The sequence below is a fragment of the Electrophorus electricus genome, chromosome 6 (genome assembly GCF_013358815.1).
Source record: "Electrophorus electricus isolate fEleEle1 chromosome 6, fEleEle1.pri, whole genome shotgun sequence".
Lineage (NCBI taxonomy): Eukaryota > Metazoa > Chordata > Actinopteri > Gymnotiformes > Gymnotidae > Electrophorus > Electrophorus electricus.
The window spans coordinates 4,301,555-4,319,758 of NC_049540.1; the positions used below are offsets into that span (position 1 = coordinate 4,301,555).

The window sequence follows — 18,204 nt, forward strand, 5'->3', positions numbered from 1 at the left end:
TCACACCCTATAACTGACAGATGAGGGAGAAAATTGTCAAATAATACTTGGAGTAGCCAATTTTAAAAAATGGCCGTCATGCCTCTACACAAAAAGGACAATCCGTTCTTTAGTTTAAGCCACACTGGTGTAGAGGGGTCACGTCCCTCTTGTTCTGCACCTGCGTGTCACTGATTTGGACCTGCTGATGAACCCAGATACCAAATTGAATTCCCCCCCTCCTCCAATAATTGCTGCCAAATAAGTATTCTAGTAATTTTGGTGGAGTCATTGGAGCCACGGGTTTCCCACAGTGCTGCAGCATCATCTAAGGAGGCCTCACCGCACGTGTGGAGAAGGGAACAGAACAGCTCTGCTCTGGCTGGTTCATCAGGTTCCAGTTTCCCATAAAGATTTAAGCGCTCCCACAGTGGCCGACAAAATGGTACTTTAATACAGACACATTCAAAAGTGGCGTTCTGTCTAGTAATAAAGTGCATATGGATTATTGGATTTAACTTTAACATACAAAACAATTTTGGATTCCTAATATTCCTAAAATCAGAATCCAAACCACTGCACACACGTCTTTACAGAAAGTGGCGTTCTGGTCCTGGCTGTTGCAGTATGTCAGCATACTTCATCTGTTGATTATGGGATCGGTAAGGACGCTCGTCCGTCTGTTGATTATTTGGGATCGGCAAGGACGCTCGTCCGTCTGTTGATTATTTGGGATCGGCAAGGACGCTCGTCCGTCTGTTGACGTGGGATCGGCAAGGACGCTCGTCCGTCTGTTGACGTGGGATCGGCAAGGACGCTCGTCCGTCTGTTGACGTGGGATCGGCAAGGACGCTCGTCCGTCTGTTGACGTGGGATCGGCAAGGACGCTCGTCCGTCTGTTGACGTGGGATCCTTTAGTGGAGCAGCTGGGATCCAAATAGAGAGCGGTACAGCTCTGACCTGAACACAGTTCAGAGAAGAGAGATGACTACAAGCTGAGGTTAACTATTACATGACAACAGCGTTCTACAGTATAGTGTACGTTCTCACTGACCACCAAGGCAGTACTTCGGTGCAAGAGATGGTAATACAAGCATTCTATTGAGGAGTATGCATAAAAACACAGAAATCTAGTTTTAACAGTGTCATTAAGTAGATTGTGTGCTGGCCCAACACACAAGACTCCTATTAAAATCTCTGATTCAGGTCCTCACTGATGAATATAGTAAAACCATTAAAGTGAACTACAGGTATTCAAACACATCTATGTCAAATAAACTTCACCCAAGTCTCCTTTCAGGTGACGATCAATATTACAATCTCAGTATGTAGCAGATTCATCACAATACAATATCTTGATCGTGCAGTCCTAGAATAAACCCAGTAATAAAACGGCACGGGGCATTTTATCACAGGGGCAGGAGAGTGAGGGTATTCAACAATTTTACAAGAAGAAGGGAAACTTGAAGATTTGAATACTAAATGCCTCCCACCTTTTGATCCGATTTGCCAACCAGATTTAAGGAAAGCAGGGCTTTGTTGGGATATCACCTCTTTCAATCATAATCTGGCCCAACTTCATTTCAATTCAAGCTGTATTGAATAAGACTGACCAAAGCTCAAAAGGCTAATCTCAACATGCCACACCTTCATATCTCTCTCTCTCTCTCTCACACACATTTTAAAACGGGGGGGCAACAGAATGTCACCTCTTATTGTAGGTTTGAACCATGTTGTATGGTATGTTTGTCACACTGTAAAGGACGGTAACATTCTGTTACATCTCTGACAGTCGTCTGCAGCTCACTGCATTCTGAATGTGTTCAAAACAAAGCCATCAGATGACAGAGGCCTTGCATCATGTGATCGTGGTGTGGCAAAACCATGCGTCGGTTCTTAAATGTGTCTGGACTTTCTGGTTACAAAATCCTTTGATTCTTAAATACAGGAAGCTATGGCCACAGAATTCTTTTCAAACTGCACGCTGTTCTCAGTCCCCCCCAGCAAAGACCAACATGCTGCTTCCTCTTGAGTCTCTGTCTCACACACACACACACACACACACACACAGATGGGATGCAACATCCCGAGGGTCTTGGGGCAGGCTATCAGACAGTGGCGAGGGGGGAACGTTTAATCCTCAATCCCTGTTTGAAATGCGCCAGCAAGTGGCAAGGATTACAGCACCCTCTGATTATCATATAATGCATACATTCTTATTCCAGCAGGGCACAGCAAACAGAGAGAGAGAGTGTCTCATACAGAGAGAGGGAGAGAGAGAGAGCACGCTATGATCAAAAAGTCAAAAAGGAAAGAAGAAACGGATTAGCCCCATGACTCCCTTCACCTCAACACCCAGCCAAAGCCTCCCCTACTCCAACAATCACCTCTCTCCATCAGTACTAAACGCACGGTCATCATCTCAAGTCCCTATGGAATACCTATAGCGTGCGTGTGTGTAAACCTCCCCTCCCCGCCAACATTAACATTCATGGGCCCAGCAGTGCGTGTCGGGGGCTACACAGCCACCGTTCAGATATGGGGGGTGTGTGAGCAAGGTGTCGTGAAGGGAGAGAGGCAGAAAAGACGTGTGTGTGTGAGTGAGAGAGAGTGTGAGTAAAAGGTCACCCAGAATCCCACTCCTGCAAAGGTCAGTGGTCAGCTAGCTGATGCAATTGCCATACATCATTATTATTACTGTAGTTCACTGATAGCTATGTAAATGAAATAGAGAGAGAGAGCGAGTGCAGGAGAGTGAGTGAATGCAGAAGGTCAGCCTGCGCGTTGCTGTTTTTCAAACGGCAAAACCCTCCCCCACACACACACGTACACACCATTAAGCAGCTATCCACCCATCTGCATCAAAGGCAAACCGGTATGAGAAGGTGTCTTCCCTCCCATATCTGGGAACTAGAACCAGGTTCTCCACTGGGACGGATGTATGGCAGAAAGCACAACCCTCGCCAAAGCCTGCCTTGGCTGCAGAACCTCTTTCCTTCGTTGGAACAGAGAGGAGAGCCTCTTCAGAAACTCTCTGGCCTCTTCTGATCACTCAGCTCGCGCCGCTGCCTTCTCAGTCGCTCCTTACCCACCTCCCGCCCCCCCACGCCGTACCGGCGGAGCTGCGTGGCCCCAGAGAACGGCCTTTGCTACGATTAGAGCTGCACCTGGAGAGAGACGGGCAAAGTGGGAAAGCAAGAGAGAGAGAGAGAGAGAGAGAGGTCTAGACTGAAGAAGCAACTCCATGTTTTTGGTCTTAAACCGTGGGTGGAGGGGTTGCGTTCATGCCCCTGCAGACAGAACGGGCCGAGTCCGTTCACCGTTCTCCGCCGAGATGCCAACCAACCCCAGCGGCCTCGCTGACGTGTCCCGAGGAGCCGATTTTTCCGCCTCAGCCATGTTTCCATGGAGAACCATTCAGGAGCAATAGACAGCAGGCTCGGCCAGAGTTCCTCCTGCGGTTCCTGCATCCCGATGCCAGTGAGACCGTCATGAGAACTCGGCTATAGTGCTGCTCTGAGCTCTGCTAAGAGCAACACGGTGGGCTTTGGGAGCTCTACTGGATATCAGGAGTCTCCTCCTACATGGTACAACTGGTCTGCTCAGCTCTGGGACAGGCCCACTGTGACAACACCAGTAGCCATTCCATATGGACCCACTCGGGGCAGAAAGACGACAACGAAAGGAGTGCGGCTAAAACAAAGGACGCGCACACACAGGAACGTATTCATATCAAAGGCGCTCGGGGTCGGGGTTCTTGTCGTGCGTGTCAGGCCGCAGAAGCGAAAAATGAGGGCTGAGTTCTGGAGAGATTCAGCAGCTTGGTTGTTTGTTTCATTTTTATTGTTTCCTCTTCGTCCGTCACGGCGGAGTGACGGCAACAAAACCACAAAAGTGAAAAGCCAAAAAAAAAAAAAGGACTTCAATTACTTTCTTTGTGGTCTGCAAAATCAAATTAAAACCCAAATCTCAAAACTGCGAGAGAGTGAGCGAGTGACTGTGTGTGTGTTAGTTAATGAATGCATATCTACAGAGAGGGAGAGGGTGTTTGATTTGCCTCCGCTCTGTTTGAGAGGGGATTAGGGTTAGCTGACAGGCAGGCGCTAAAGAAAGACAGAGAGAGACAGAGCACCATTAATTAAACACACACGCACGCACGCACGCACGCACATGCGTACACATGCACCTCCACATGCGCACACATACCTCCACCTACAAACACATCCTCACAAACACACACACACACTCCCTCACACCCCTCGACCTCTCCGGGGAGATCCCTCTATACACCCACCCACCGCACAGCAGTGCTGTGCTAGACGCGTGGCCCAGAATGCCCGCGTGCTGCCTGCCCCCCCACCCCACGCCCGCATGTTGCCTGCTCCACCCACCACGCCCTGCCTGCTCCACCCTCCACAACCACCCAGTGAGCCGACAGCTGCACCACTCACCGAGCCTCATCGCCCATGCTGCTGTGGTCCATGGGAGCCATGAAATTCACCAACTTACTGTGAATGTGGAACCTGCCGGAAACACACACACACACACACACACACACACACACACACACACACACACACACAGCGTTAAACCTTGGCAGACCTGAAAACCAAAACAAGCCAGATTAAATGGCGTTAGAAATTCGAACATGCCGTGGGAAGAGACAGAAACTAGCGGCTGAAGTACAAGACAGTCCAGCGTTCCATCGTGAGGATGGGCGTTACTACGGCACCGGAGACCAGCCCAGAGCAGCGCGGCCGCATCAGACACGCCGCGGTTTGTTTGTTACTGGGCAGAACCGTGGGATCAGACGCAGCTGCAGCACGACCTGCACTCAACTCTCTCTGTGCAGGCAGCTAAACGGATTCGAGTGAAGACTGGAACGGGTGATGTTTTATTGGCACTCTGAATGATTATTGCATTCAGTGTCAAAGGGTCATTCACAATCATTAGACAAAGTATCCTGCACACATTTGAATAAATGAGTGAGTGAAAGAGTAAATGAGTAAGTGAGGGAAGAACGGAGTGGCGTACCTGACTTTTCGGCCTTTGCTGGCTTTGGTGTCAACCTTCTTTTTTATCTTACTGCGAAGCTTCTGGATAGCCAGCCACTGTCTATGGAGAGAGAGAGAGTGTATGTAAGTGGTGATACAGCAACCACAGAGTGCGCGCACACACACACACACACACACACACACACCTGCCCATGGCTACTTGGTCATTGGGGTCTGCCGCACTCGTCTTGCGTTCGATTAGTTCCCGGAGGAGCTGCGGGGAGAAAACGAGTGGAGAAGAGAGGATGGAGGCATGTTTAGTTTCTGTACACGGGCACGCTAGCTTTTCATCTGGCCGCACGGGGAGCAGAGGTGCTGCTTGGATCTCCCGCCCCTGGGCTGGCCCTGCCGTAGCCTGCACCCTCTGCCCCCACCAGGTTTACATGATTTTTACAACAAAAAAAGGTCATATACGCTTTTTTTTTTTGTTGTTGTTGTTGCAAGGACAAAAAGTGCAAAAGAAAGTTTATAAATACTTAGACACCCCCCACGCCTGGGATGTCACTGTTCATCGTGATGTCGTAGGCATCATATGCCAGTTATGGAGACATCTCTACTGTAAACCTTAATCAAGATACACAGGAAAACAAAACGTCTAGGACTTAATAGCAGCCAAGGGCCATCTAGGCTTCTCCTCCTACCTGGTGGTAGAAGTCGTCATCATCGAAGATCTCCTCATCCAGATCTTTGAGGTGCACATTAGCTTTGAGGGCCAAGTCTGCTGCCTATATGAGACAAAAGGCACAACATGAACGACAGATATACACATTTAACTGATCTAGTACACATATTGTGTGTTAATGTAGATAACAATATTAGGAGGTAATATGCCAATCATGCTGACTGGTCCCTACAATTAATATATCATCATCTCATTTGCATAAGTCCAATCAGTTTCATTTATTATGAATGCATTTGGCATTTTAAGGATCCTTTAAGGGACTCATTGCTACTGAGGCAGAGAATGCCCCCACAACAAAAAGCCACGATGACATTATCTCCATCGCCGAAAGAGCGCCGGGGCCGTGACACGCCGACACGCTGAAGAAGACTGCGTGATTAGTGAAGGTCAGCTGGCGTGGGAGCGTGCATGCACTTATCCGCCAGGGGATGTGGACGCCGGTGAGCCAGGCTGACTTTGAAGAGGAACTCCACCTGAAGCCCAGATCTGAGGAAATGTGGGACCGCTAGGCTGTGGGTGTGAGCAGTGTGTGAGCGCCTGCGTTTTCCAGGCGGGGTCTTGCCTCAGGGTCTGTGGGGGCGCTGAGGACAGCCTGTGCTTTTCCCAGAACTCTGTAGTCAGAGCGGCGTGTCTGCGTGCGCCTCAGTAAACGCTCCTTATCCGCCAGCACCTGCTGTACTTGCGTCAGGATATTCCTGTCAAACGCCCCAAAGCCCTGTGTGTGTGTGTGTGTGTGTGTGTGTGTGTGTGTGTGTGTGTGTGTGTGGAGAGAAACACGGGGGAAGAAAAAAAGAACAGAAGGGTATGAAAAAACACACACCTCGGTATACTTCAGTTGTTACCAAGCAGATGAGAGACAGCAGGGCATGTGGAATGATAGGTGCGGGGCTGCCGTTACCTTGGCTTTTCCTGTGGTGAGCCGCGTCTTGTCGTACCATTTCTGCAGGGTGTCATCGCAGTACGGCTGGAAGGCTGCAAAGCGCTTGGCCATGAAGTCCGGATATTCCGCCACGTCCAGCTTCCGTTTGGGGGGTCCGCTCGGAGCCGCGGCCGTGTCTTGACCGTCGTCATCCTCGATCGGTTCGTCACTGCTATTAACCTCCTCGTCATCTTTGGCCTTTCTGCATGAGGAACGTTTTTCGAATGATGTACTGAACTATGCTTAGCAGCTGCACAGAACTCCTGTTATACGTGCTGAGATTAATCAATAGTTAACAGCACCTTTTATCAGGCAGAAATATTTATGGGGTTATAAACACTTTTATTTAGGAAAACAGCAGAACTCAATTACTGCCTGTGTTCTACCATCAAGAAAAACCTACAGCGAGCTGAGGTGGGTGGGGCCAGCATGGTGGGGGTGGGGTACCTGTGGCCTGGCCAGTTCTTGCCCTGCGCGATGCCTCTGGTGTCGGGGCTCTGATACAGCAGCAGGTCCTGGAGCTCCAGCAGGGAGCGCTGCAGCGCCTTCAGGGCCTTGTGACCTGAAGGAGATGGGGATGGACAAGAGGCTAAAGACGTTCGCCTGCACACTCGCAGCCGAGATCACGTACGGAGGGGTCTGGGGTTGGGGTGGGGGGTGGTAAAGAAATATTCGAGCCTATCTAGCAAGCCTCCCTCTGTGGCCATGAAGTGACAATTCATCCCCCTCAGCCACGCCTCGAAGATCTGCACAAACAAACCTGCCACACAGGCTTTCGCTTGTCCATATGCCAGTGGTTATTAATTCACATCTTAAATCCAGAGGAAAAAAAGAAAAAAAAATCCTGTAATCCATTATTATGGAGGGAGAGAGAAAGAGGGGGAGAAGGGGGGGGGGGGGGGGGGGGGGGGGGGCTCGCACAGATCCCATCATCTTCAGCGCTAATCAAAAGTACACGGAGCCCGGCAAAAGCCGCCGCCCTCTCTCCCATAGCGATGTGCTGCTCACAATTCAGGAGGACGGCCCCGCATCAATCATTCGCCAGCGCGAAGAGTCAGGCAATAAATATGCAAATGAGAAGCAGGCGCTTTCGGAAAGCAGGGCGCTGTGCTAAGAAAGGAGGCATACAAATGTATTAATTGCCCATAGCCAAAAGAATCCTGTGAGTGAGGCCTCTGATCGTAAAGGTAACAGGGGGGCTTTTGGGGCTCCTGAAACCCACCGGTCCCGGACTGAGAGTACCGCAAGATGACAGTGAGCAATCGCATCTGGAGACCCTGCGGCGGTTTCCTCTCCATTACTCCGGAGAGCTGGATTCAAAAACAAGGCAAAAATTACTGTGCTGACATTGCAGACACCAAAAAATGTTTATGCAATTTATACAGGTGAAACACATGCCACTGAGCGTCTCGTTACAGTGGCGCCTGTCAAGGGCTGGGATATATTAGGCAGCAAGTGGACAGTCAGTTCTTGAAGTTGATGATTTGAAAGCAGGAAAAACGGCATGCCTAAGATCTGAGTGACTCTGACAAGGGCCATGATGGCTAGACGAGTGGTTCACAGCATCTCTAGACCGTCAGGGGTTGTGCATGCAGTGGTTAGTACCTACCAAAATCGCCCCGAGGAAGGACAACGGATAGACAAGCAACAGGGTCACGGGTGCCCAAGGCTCAACGATACCCATGTGAAATGAAGGCTAATCCATCTGGCCTGATCCCACAGAAGAGCTACTGTAGCACAGACTGCTAAAATGCTTTGATAGAAGATGCCAGAACACAGCGCATGGGATCTTGCTGTGTACGGGGCTGTGTAGCCACAGACTGGTCAGAAGGCCCATGCTAACTCCTGTCCGCTGCCAAATTGCTTACAATGGCTACGGGAGCAGCAGAACTGGATCATGCATCAAGGATAGCACATGGACTAGTTTGATCTATCACATTTTCTTTCACATCATGAGGACAAACTGCTCAGGAATGGTTTGATGAACATAAAGAGTTCACAGTGTTTACTAAAAAACAATTATCAGGAGGACGGGTACCATGTGTTGCAAGTCTGGTAATAATAAATAGGTCCAATAATACTTTACCACAAAAGGGAAGTAGTCAAGAAGGGAGCAAATCTGATTGGCTGTGAGTGCCACACATGAAAGAAAAAAGGCAGTAAATTCCACCTCAACATCTGACATGACCATTTGATTTGCTAAGGGAAAAATATACCATCATCATCATCTCCGTGGATCACAGTCACGCTTTCCCAAAATTCACTGTCCAGATATTGTCACCTGGGGACCACAGCTAATCACTGGGTACCTAACTCTGTTTTGAAAATATATTTTATACACTACACAGCTTATAGCCAAGATACTGGCTACTACTGACATCTTTTTCCATATTAGTCCAACTTGCAGTACTGTAAGCAATCAAAGAGAAAGCAAATCTAACAAGAAAATGGCCTAAAGTTTCACGCTTTCATAAGCTGAAACATCCATTCCACTCACTGTTCTGTAATGCTCCGGCATACTCTGGCCCACCCTTGCTCTTGAACTCTGGGAAGGTGTCTGGCTGTGGAAGCTGATTGGCCATCAGAAGGGCTTTCTGCATTTTGATTCGTCCTTCAAGTAACAGGTCCCAAAGAGCTGTAAAGGGATGAGCAAGAACACATTAAAAAAACACTAGCCTCCTGACAGACAGCGATATAGTTGTTAAAAAGACAGGACAAAAACAAAGTGTAATTTTTGCTAACAGGGAGCAGAATACATTTATTTAATTGTTTAAAGCACAATAAGTTGCTTTAGACACATACCAAGCTGATTTCTCACTGCTTCCCCCTTTTTCACCTCTTCATCCACTTTCTCCTTTGAAAATGTCATCAAAGCTCCAGAGTCGTCTTCATCCACCTCACCCTCAGTGCCATTTTCCTCTTCTGAGCCTTCTTCACTGTCTCCTTCTTCATCCGTGTCACCGTTCTCCTCATCCTCACTCTCTCCCAGGTCATCCATGCCTTCAGTGAGTTTGTGGAAGTCCGTTACTTTAGGGAGGATCATGTCACTTGCTTTCATTTTGGAGACTGAGTGAGATATTTGTGAAATGTCATCGCTGTTAAGGTCTTCCTCCTCTTCCCCACTATTATCATCACCTTCATCTTCTTCCTCATCTCCCACTTCTTTATTCACATCTCCATTATTACTATCTTCTTCCTCATCACCCTCATCATCTTCCTCAGCTGTAACATCAGTCAAGCAATCATTTCAGAAAAAAAAAAGAATAAAATCAATCAGGAATCAATTTTCCAAATATTAGGAGACATGATCATCAGTGTTTTACATACAGGAAGCGTCCATTTCTTTCCGTAGATCTCTGCGCGACGTCCGCTGGCCACGATAGCGCGTGTCCGTGTCCTCCAGTAAAGCTGTGGTGCGCTTCCGCAGACCAGCGCACGGCAGGTCCTCTTCTTCATCGTCTTCGTCAAAACGGTCTATGACTCTAGCTTTGGTCTCTACAAAGGCAGAAGCGGTACGGCATCAGTGCATTACATGCCACAACCATAACGAATCAGTCACCGTGAAGAAACAAAGCCTATATACACAGTTAGCAGTTTCGATGTCTAACCGGTTACTCCAGAAATCATCGCACAGCGATTGTGTTTTCAAGCGAGCAGGAATAAGTTCGACTTTTAACTTATGATACTTAACGCTAGCCACAGCTAGGTATTAAAGCTGTTAGCGAGATGGTGTAACTAATCCTTGTGGTATAAAACAGAAATAGATCATTACACATAAAAGCGAACATAGCTACAGACCTTGAAATGTGTTACATGCTGACAAACAATCTTTAGATATCTAGCCATGCCTCTTAAACATCGCTGAAGTTATCGACTAATGTTGGCTTCGTGTTCCCAGGGTGAAGGCATGCCGGCTATGCAGTTTATATCTAAATAGTATGCTTCGTTTAGCCACAACACAACTGCCATTAAAGTGGCAGACAATGATACCTTCATCTTGGTCGTCCTCAGGATCTACGAAATTTGGCAAGGGATTCAACAAATCGGAAAGCTGCTGCGATATCGAAGCAGACATGTTTCTCCCCACGCTGTCCGAGCGCTCTCGCTACGTCATCTACGTGCGACCTGGCGCTCAGACACGCGGAATGTTGCACGATGTAGGCGATGAGTTTAACTGGGAACTAGATGTAGGAGATGAGTTTAACTGGGTAGTAGATGTAGGAGATGAGTTTAACTGGGCAGTAGATGTAGGAGATGAGTTTAACTGGGTAGTAGATGTAGGAGATGAGTTTAACTGGGCAGTAGATGTAGGAGATGAGTTTAACTGGGTAGTAGATGTAGGAGATGAGTTTAACTGGGCAGTAGATGTAAGAGATGGGCTTAACTGGGCAGTAGATGTAGGAGATGGGGCTTAACTGGGCAGTAGATGTAGGAGATGAGTTTAACTGGGTAGTAGATGTAGGAGATGAGTTTAACTGGGCAGTAGATGTAAGAGATGGGCTTAACTGGGCAGTAGATGTAGGAGATGGGCTTAACTGGGCAGTAGATGTAGGAGATGGGGCTTAACTGGGCAGTAGATGTAGGAGATGGGGCTTAACTGGGCAGTAGTCTCAGGTGAAAGGTGCTTGTCCGTTCATTTTGGAGACTAAGAACATGAACAAAACATGACTCCATTTAGTCGAACAGAAACAAAAACACATTTGCATGTGCAATAGTCTTGGTTGAGTCCGTTGACAGAGATACCAAAGAAAATCATCATCGCCTAGGTTTAGCTAAAAGCAAGATGGATGGAGAAAACTTATTCAAACATATTGCAATTTAATAGCTCCTTTTTATTTCCAATTACTGAAAAGATTCAGATTTTGAATTCAGTAAATGACTTATTATGCATATGACTACATAACACGTGGGTATTGGACGTGAGCACTGATTTTGATATCCTCTTGAAGGCCTACGTGTAGTAAATAGCTAATAGTTAATCAAATAATTACCCCAAAAATCTGAGTGCATTATCTAGCGTTTAGACATTCTAGTGAAAATTTTGAAGATTTGAAAAGAGTTGAACTAAAATAAAGAATTGAATGGCTGCGAGTTAAAATAAACTTCCGTACACCAAAATACATCACGTGGGTGCAGAATAGGCTGCTTTTATTAGAAATGTAGTTATGTTCAAAAATGTTTAATAGAATTCTGGATATTTGTATTTCTTAGAGATGTAAATAATATGTAAACATATTTAAATGAATATTTACTGCATTCATGGTACCAATTTCAAACACTTAAACTCATGCACACTTCTGTTTTCATTTTCTTTATTCTTTGTGCAAACACAATATCATACAAATTAGTACAACAGATCACAACTAAAAAGAATGAATACAAAAGTTTGGTTGTTTGCTTCAGGGCAGGGAAAATAACACTTTCTGTATCTGCACCGTGTTTTTTTGTTTTTTGTTTAATAATACTGATATCCAAACCCCTGAAGGAAATAGTCGTAAACAACTGACTGCTCTTTGTTCACTACAGATCACTGCTGGGAAACTTTCAGTATGTAGCCTACAAACACAAAATTCAAGTTAGTGTCTTATTTCAAATAAAGGGTTAAGTACTATATTTTAAGTTTCCCTTTGGAAGGCAAACTATGAGACTCAGTGGGGAGAGGTTTCTGCACACTCCAGTGAGTATGAGGGATTTCATTTAAGTGTCTATATGACAAGGCCTTAAGATGCAAAGAAGTTCAAGACGGTTGATTATGATACGTAGAAAAAACTGATACATTATAAACATAAAGACAGTTAGCGATTACTCCAGAGAGCTGTTGAGAATATTCCCCATCTACTACATGCCTCGACAATCAATACCACTGGCATAAGTCAATCATAGCATGTTTTTGACATTCATTTCTTAATTACACAAATATAAATTAGCAGTAAACCAATGAAAGTAGTGGATACATGGCCAGCTTGTATTTGTTGACATAAATAGATACATTAAATAAATAGATTCAAAAAGGAATAAATAAATAGATAAATACATAGATAGATTAACTCATTGAAATATCCATATTAAGACCACAACCGAAAAGGGTTCATTTCCAGGCTGTCTTAAACCTGAGTCTGTTGGGTGGCAGCTCGTGGCCTGGCTGTCCTCGTGCAAATGCCCGGGCTACCACATGGATGTCCTCCTGCAATCGCCCGGGCTACAGCACGGCTGTCCTCGTGTACACACCTGGGCTACCACACGGCTGTCCTCGTGTCAATGCCCTGGCTACCACAGGGCTGTCCTCGTGCAATCGCTGGGCTACCACACAGCCCCTTCGCTCATTTCTGAGGACGGCTGTGAGAGCTGGCTGCTATAGCCATTGCCACCGAGGGCGTTCACGGAGGTGAAGGGGCCCATCGGGCCAACCATGTCCGCAGAGATGCCATGAACGGAGGCAGGGGCACCAGGCTCCGGGCTGGGGGTGTCACCTGGACGCTGGGATACCATTTCCCCGAAGCACTGGCCCTCGCTGGAGGGATGGTGTGCCGTATGATGATGGTCCATGCTCCCCAGAGGGGTGCCCGCCGGCCCAGAGGAGGACACATAGCCCAGGTCCCCAGGAGTCTGGGCCTGGGAGGATGGAGGGCCCTGGGGGAAGTAGTCATAGTTGCTTCCTGGTCCATAGAATTCACCTTGATAATCTAGAGATATGGAGACAGTTGTGGTTGAAGATAAGGTATCAAGATGTACTTTTGACTTGGCATAAATGTAGCCCACAAAATATATTTGTTGTAGCTAAAGTTCTTTGATTGCTGATGATTGCATTTCAATAAAACATAAACATTCTAAATATTTAGAAAATAGAAAATCTGCTTAAAAAAGGTAAGTGTGTGTGTGTGTGTGTGTGTGTGCATATATATATATATATATATATATATATATATATATATATATATATATATATATATATATATATATATATATATATATAAACAACTTTAAGAAATCGCTTTAATAGCCTTAAGAATTATGGACCTTTAGAATTATGCGACAAAAGTAATACGACAAAAATAATAATCAATAAAAATCGAAATAGGCCTATTTATTTAATTTGAAAACAAAATGAGTATGAAAGCAATAATTAGTGTTCCTTAACTTAAAATATCTCACAGCACAAATGTAATTTGGAAATGACGCTAATATTAAATTAATGCATTAGGCCTAATTAGTTTAACAAAGGCCGCTGCTTGAACCGATGACGCATATATTATTCAGTGCACTTATTTCCTCCTTATGGACAGTGTAATCAAACATTAGCTCACCTCCGTAATAGGAAAAGTGGCCGTTTGCCATTAATTCTCCAGGCTCCATGCGATCCCCCAGCGCCCTCATTCTTCTCGGACTGCGGAAAAACACGTGCCTTCTGGCCCCTAAAGCGCTCAGCTGTTTCATTCGCCTTTCCTTAGAGCGCCGATTCTGGAACCACACCTGATCAGAAGAAACGATAAATAAAAATAAACCAACCAAATGAGAACTCACAAATTTGAAAGCAAATAAATTAACCCCATCGTCTAATTAGCTTCTATGGTATTATGAGTTAGACGAATCCATTTATTTGACGAATAGACATACTTTCTTCCTTTACGTTACTGCTGGAAATAGTGGTTGGTAGCCTAAATTATAAACAAGATTTTTACAGTTTTTTTCAAAATCGAGATTTGTCTTTGCATTTTAGGAAGAAAAAAACTGGATGTAGGCATTGTTTGTTCTTTTAGGCCGGAGTAAAGCAGTTTTGGGAGCTAGAGAAGGGAACCTTCACTGCTCCCTTAAACTGACCCTAATAATATTTAAATGTCGCATTCGCTATAGCCATGGGTCATCTTGTTTTTGCCTTTTTTCCCCAGGCAGTACTATTGATATTATTAAATCATTGTATTGTGTATGAGTTCTCACATTGGAATAAAGTGGCGAATTTATTGGCGACTAAAAGCAATTCCGAGATGCTATTTAAGATATTCATCTCACGTGACGTTCCAGTGAATATAATATACCTAATCAGCGTCTCATAAATCGAGACTATGAAAATCATTTTGAAACCAGATAGTCCAAATAGCGGTAATTCCTCAACAGTTTTTTTAATGGAAGGGTGTTTTCATTCCTTTCAAATTACGAATCGTCTGCGTAAATTTGACCTGCCTGAATGACCCGCATATTGAGGCCTGTTTCCTGCGCGAGTTGTTCTCGTATGTGTCTCGTGGGCTTCGGGGTCGCAGCAAAAGCTGCCTTGAGCGTCTCCAGTTGCTTTGCTTTAATCGTGGTTCGTGGACCGCGACGCTTGGCCCCCAAATTCTGCTCGTCGTTTTCGTTGCCGCAAGTCTCTTTATCGGAGAGGTGGCCCGTTTCAGAATCCTTACAGTCTTCATGGGGGTCTTGAGAATCTGGAGATAAGCTCGGGTCACTGCACGTTGTTACTGTTAAATAGAACATTTTAAAAAGCATTAAAAAAAATGAAAGTCAATAGTATTTCGATAGCGTATTTCAATATTTATATTATTAACAAAAATTAAATTTTGCCAACAATAAGTGTTAACATTAATTTAATTAAAAAGTGCTAATAAATTTGGTGGTCCGAAAGTGCTTTTAAAGTTGTACAGAAATAAACTAATATACCTTACTGGCAAAAAAACGTTTCGATTTGCTTAAAAAAGACTAAAGCTAAAACTTGCTATATATGCATTGTAATGCCACAGTCTACGCACTTGAGAGAAGGTTCGTGTCTTTCCCGTTGTTGTTGCTCAGGTAATCCTCTTTGCAAACGAATTTATACTCATCCAGTATGTAGAGTTCTTCGCCGGTGGACAGTTGCTTGTTACACATGATACATGTGAAACAGTTCAGGTGAAAGACTTTACTTCTTGCTTTGCGAACTAGATCGTTTGGGGAGATGACTTGAGCGCAGCCTCCGCACTTGGTGCCATACCGTCTGCACAAGGAATGAATTAAATTGTCGTTATCAGTATCTTACTGTCGAATGACTATAAGTACAAGAAAAATTTTAATTGACATAACTTGCACTAAACATTATGATGTTTCACTGATCAGTTACTATGTCGTTTTAAAAACCTACACTTACAGAAAAACGATTTTCTTGAACTGATGTCTTCAGTAAACCCGGCTTATTTTTATCAGTTTATAAATTCACATTCGTTTTGATTCTATGTAGTTTTAAATTCGCAGAAGAGTGCACGGGATATAGGCCTAACACTTTGAGTTAATGTATTTACCCATTTATTGAATTACACTCATTTTTATTTGCCTTGGCCTATGACTAAAATGTAGCCCCAGTTTATTTACAAATATTCATAATATATTGAGACCTATTTAATGAGACATATTTATTGTCATTTGGGTATCCGGAAAATTCCCTATTGTTCTTAAGGATTTACCTAAAAAATCCTTTAAAATACACACCCCAAAGCGCACTTAGTATTTATTTTTTATTTAGAACAAATGCGTGTGGACTGGATGTCTGCGATTGCACTGTCTGCGGGATTCCTCTTCAAGCTGATTTATAATTCTAATCCACTTATCACAGTTTCCCTCGCGCTTTGGCAAACAAATGCGTGTGAGCGGGGAGATTGAGTCGAGGCGGGGGAATCTCCCGCCAGGTATCGCCGTAAGTCTCATCCCGGGGTCTGCCTGACAGTCATACCTTGTAAACAAAGAGAAAGCTATTCCGCTAATGCCTCGGAACAAGTTGATAAGTCTTTTAAATAATATCATCTTATTGCACACGCTAATGAAAAATACATTTGTACCGTAGCTTTTAATTCAGCGCAGGATGTCTTCTGAATAAACTAGTCTACATGTTCATATGACGACTGATAAAAAGAACCGGACCTGCTTTTAGATTGTACGCCGTTATTATTTTGTGTGCTTGTCTGTTTATTCGTTACAGCATTAAAACATCATTTTAATTCACACAGACGAATTAAAATGTTCGCATGTGTTTGGGAGCGTTACTCCCTCTCAAAGTTTGAAAGCTTACCTTAAAAAGTCTGTTTTGCAATACAGTCTTCCCTCTCTGGAAAAACACTTTTCTGTTAAATTGCATTTACAGTCACAGCACTGAACGCATTTGGCATGCCACGCTCTATCCAACACGTTAAGAAGAAAGCGGTCCAGTATAGGCCTGTCGCATCCAGCACAGTGGATCATTTTAAACCCGAGGCACCACGTCGACGTCCTTGCAGAGAGGCAAATAACTGCTTTAATGCGTAGAAAAAATGGTTCGCAGTCTAATTGTTCGATTCTTCAGTCCAGGGAAGTCAGGTGTCCTCGAGAAGCACGAGAGTCGAATCCGTCGTAGCATTCCAAGTCCTCTTCCATCAAAATGAATTTGCAAACACCGCCGACGTAAAACTGTTCCGATTAGACAGACTGATACAAAACATACTGGTCGTAAGAAAATGTAAAATAATAAACATATTTATATAGTTTTGTATGTTTGCTATTCTTCAGATTCTCTATTTGTAATTTATCTTGAATTACAAAAATCGCTTTGAGTTGAAGAGGTCGCACCAAATCTCCAAAATACAAAATGCAAATGTGAAATGAACGTGCTCAACTCTAGGCGTACTTTGGTGGATGGCAAAGTGACAGCCGATCATTTCAACCAAAACCACTGAATATTCCCGGGTCATGAAACCTATAACATTTCTTCAGCTGACTTATAAGTATAACATACGCCACAGTCCGTGGCCAAGCGTCAATAACTGGCACGCGTTGGTTAGCGGGTGAGGTGCCACAATCCCTATCCCCTCGACGAAATGACGTCATGCTGGATCAGAACCAATCAGTGTTGAGTCCTCCAGACGACAACGTTATCCCTTTGGCGTTACCTTTTAGTAGCCTACGTTCAGGAGTTACGGGAAGAGGCTGGGCTCATTATATGTTGCTTGTTTTAGGATCGTCCTTTTCAGTTCATTTTGATCTGTGCCACTGTGATTAAACTAATCTTATTTTGAAAAAACGGATATGTAGAGATAAATGTTAAAAAATCCATGAACAAAAATACGGCGTTTCCTGGAAAGCTGGCGATCGAAGAGGTGGCTGTTTAGGCTATTAAATGATTTGCACCGGCTGGCATCTATCGGGTTCTATTATTCTGTTGGTAACGGTGATCCACTACTTTTAGTCGGAAGACAATATATATTTTAGTCGCATTCGCCTTTAACACGTTATAAATTATACAACTTTTTTAGGGTCTATAAAAGCGAGCTATATTAGGACCAAATGACCAAATAAGCAGAAAATATGCTTACGTCGGACAAAAGAGAGTGCTGTTAATACACTAAAGCTTAATGGTTTATTACTTAGGCTTCATTTAAGAATTAATGGTTAGACACATTTGAGAACGAGAAGAAGACGTATTTTATCATACATATATTTTCATGTAAACATTAGGATTTGGCCTACTGCACAATCAACTGCATTTTTTTTTACCTTAATACACTCAAAATTATATATAAGATTATTATTTTCATAGCTGAAATATGTTTTATGTAAGTAGAATAAGAGAGAAATGA

The 18,204-nt window shown here is 44.4% G+C and overlaps 2 protein-coding genes across 2 annotated transcripts; both read right to left on the bottom strand.

Annotated features, from left to right (window-relative positions):
- Nucleotides 1–410: 410 nt before the first annotated feature.
- On the bottom strand, nucleotides 411–10,738 carry aatf (apoptosis antagonizing transcription factor). The gene is made up of 12 exons (XM_027023763.2): nucleotides 10,625–10,738; nucleotides 9,962–10,129; nucleotides 9,437–9,856; nucleotides 9,132–9,269; nucleotides 7,082–7,196; nucleotides 6,614–6,836; nucleotides 6,278–6,430; nucleotides 5,675–5,758; nucleotides 5,180–5,247; nucleotides 5,014–5,094; nucleotides 4,431–4,502; nucleotides 411–939 (listed from the first exon to the last, which is right to left on the bottom strand). The coding sequence occupies exons 1-12, from the start codon at nucleotides 10,707–10,709 to the stop codon at nucleotides 894–896; spliced, it is 1,653 nt and encodes a 550-aa protein (XP_026879564.2). The 5' UTR covers nucleotides 10,710–10,738; the 3' UTR covers nucleotides 411–893.
- Nucleotides 10,739–11,963: 1,225 nt separating this feature from the next.
- On the bottom strand, nucleotides 11,964–17,093 carry lhx1b (LIM homeobox 1b). Its single transcript, XM_027023760.2, has 5 exons — nucleotides 16,665–17,093; nucleotides 15,376–15,599; nucleotides 14,813–15,087; nucleotides 13,939–14,104; nucleotides 11,964–13,317 (listed from the first exon to the last, which is right to left on the bottom strand). Exons 1-5 carry the CDS (start codon nucleotides 16,832–16,834, stop codon nucleotides 12,935–12,937), a joined length of 1,218 nt encoding a protein of 405 aa, XP_026879561.1. The 5' UTR covers nucleotides 16,835–17,093; the 3' UTR covers nucleotides 11,964–12,934.
- Nucleotides 17,094–18,204: the final 1,111 nt, after the last annotated feature.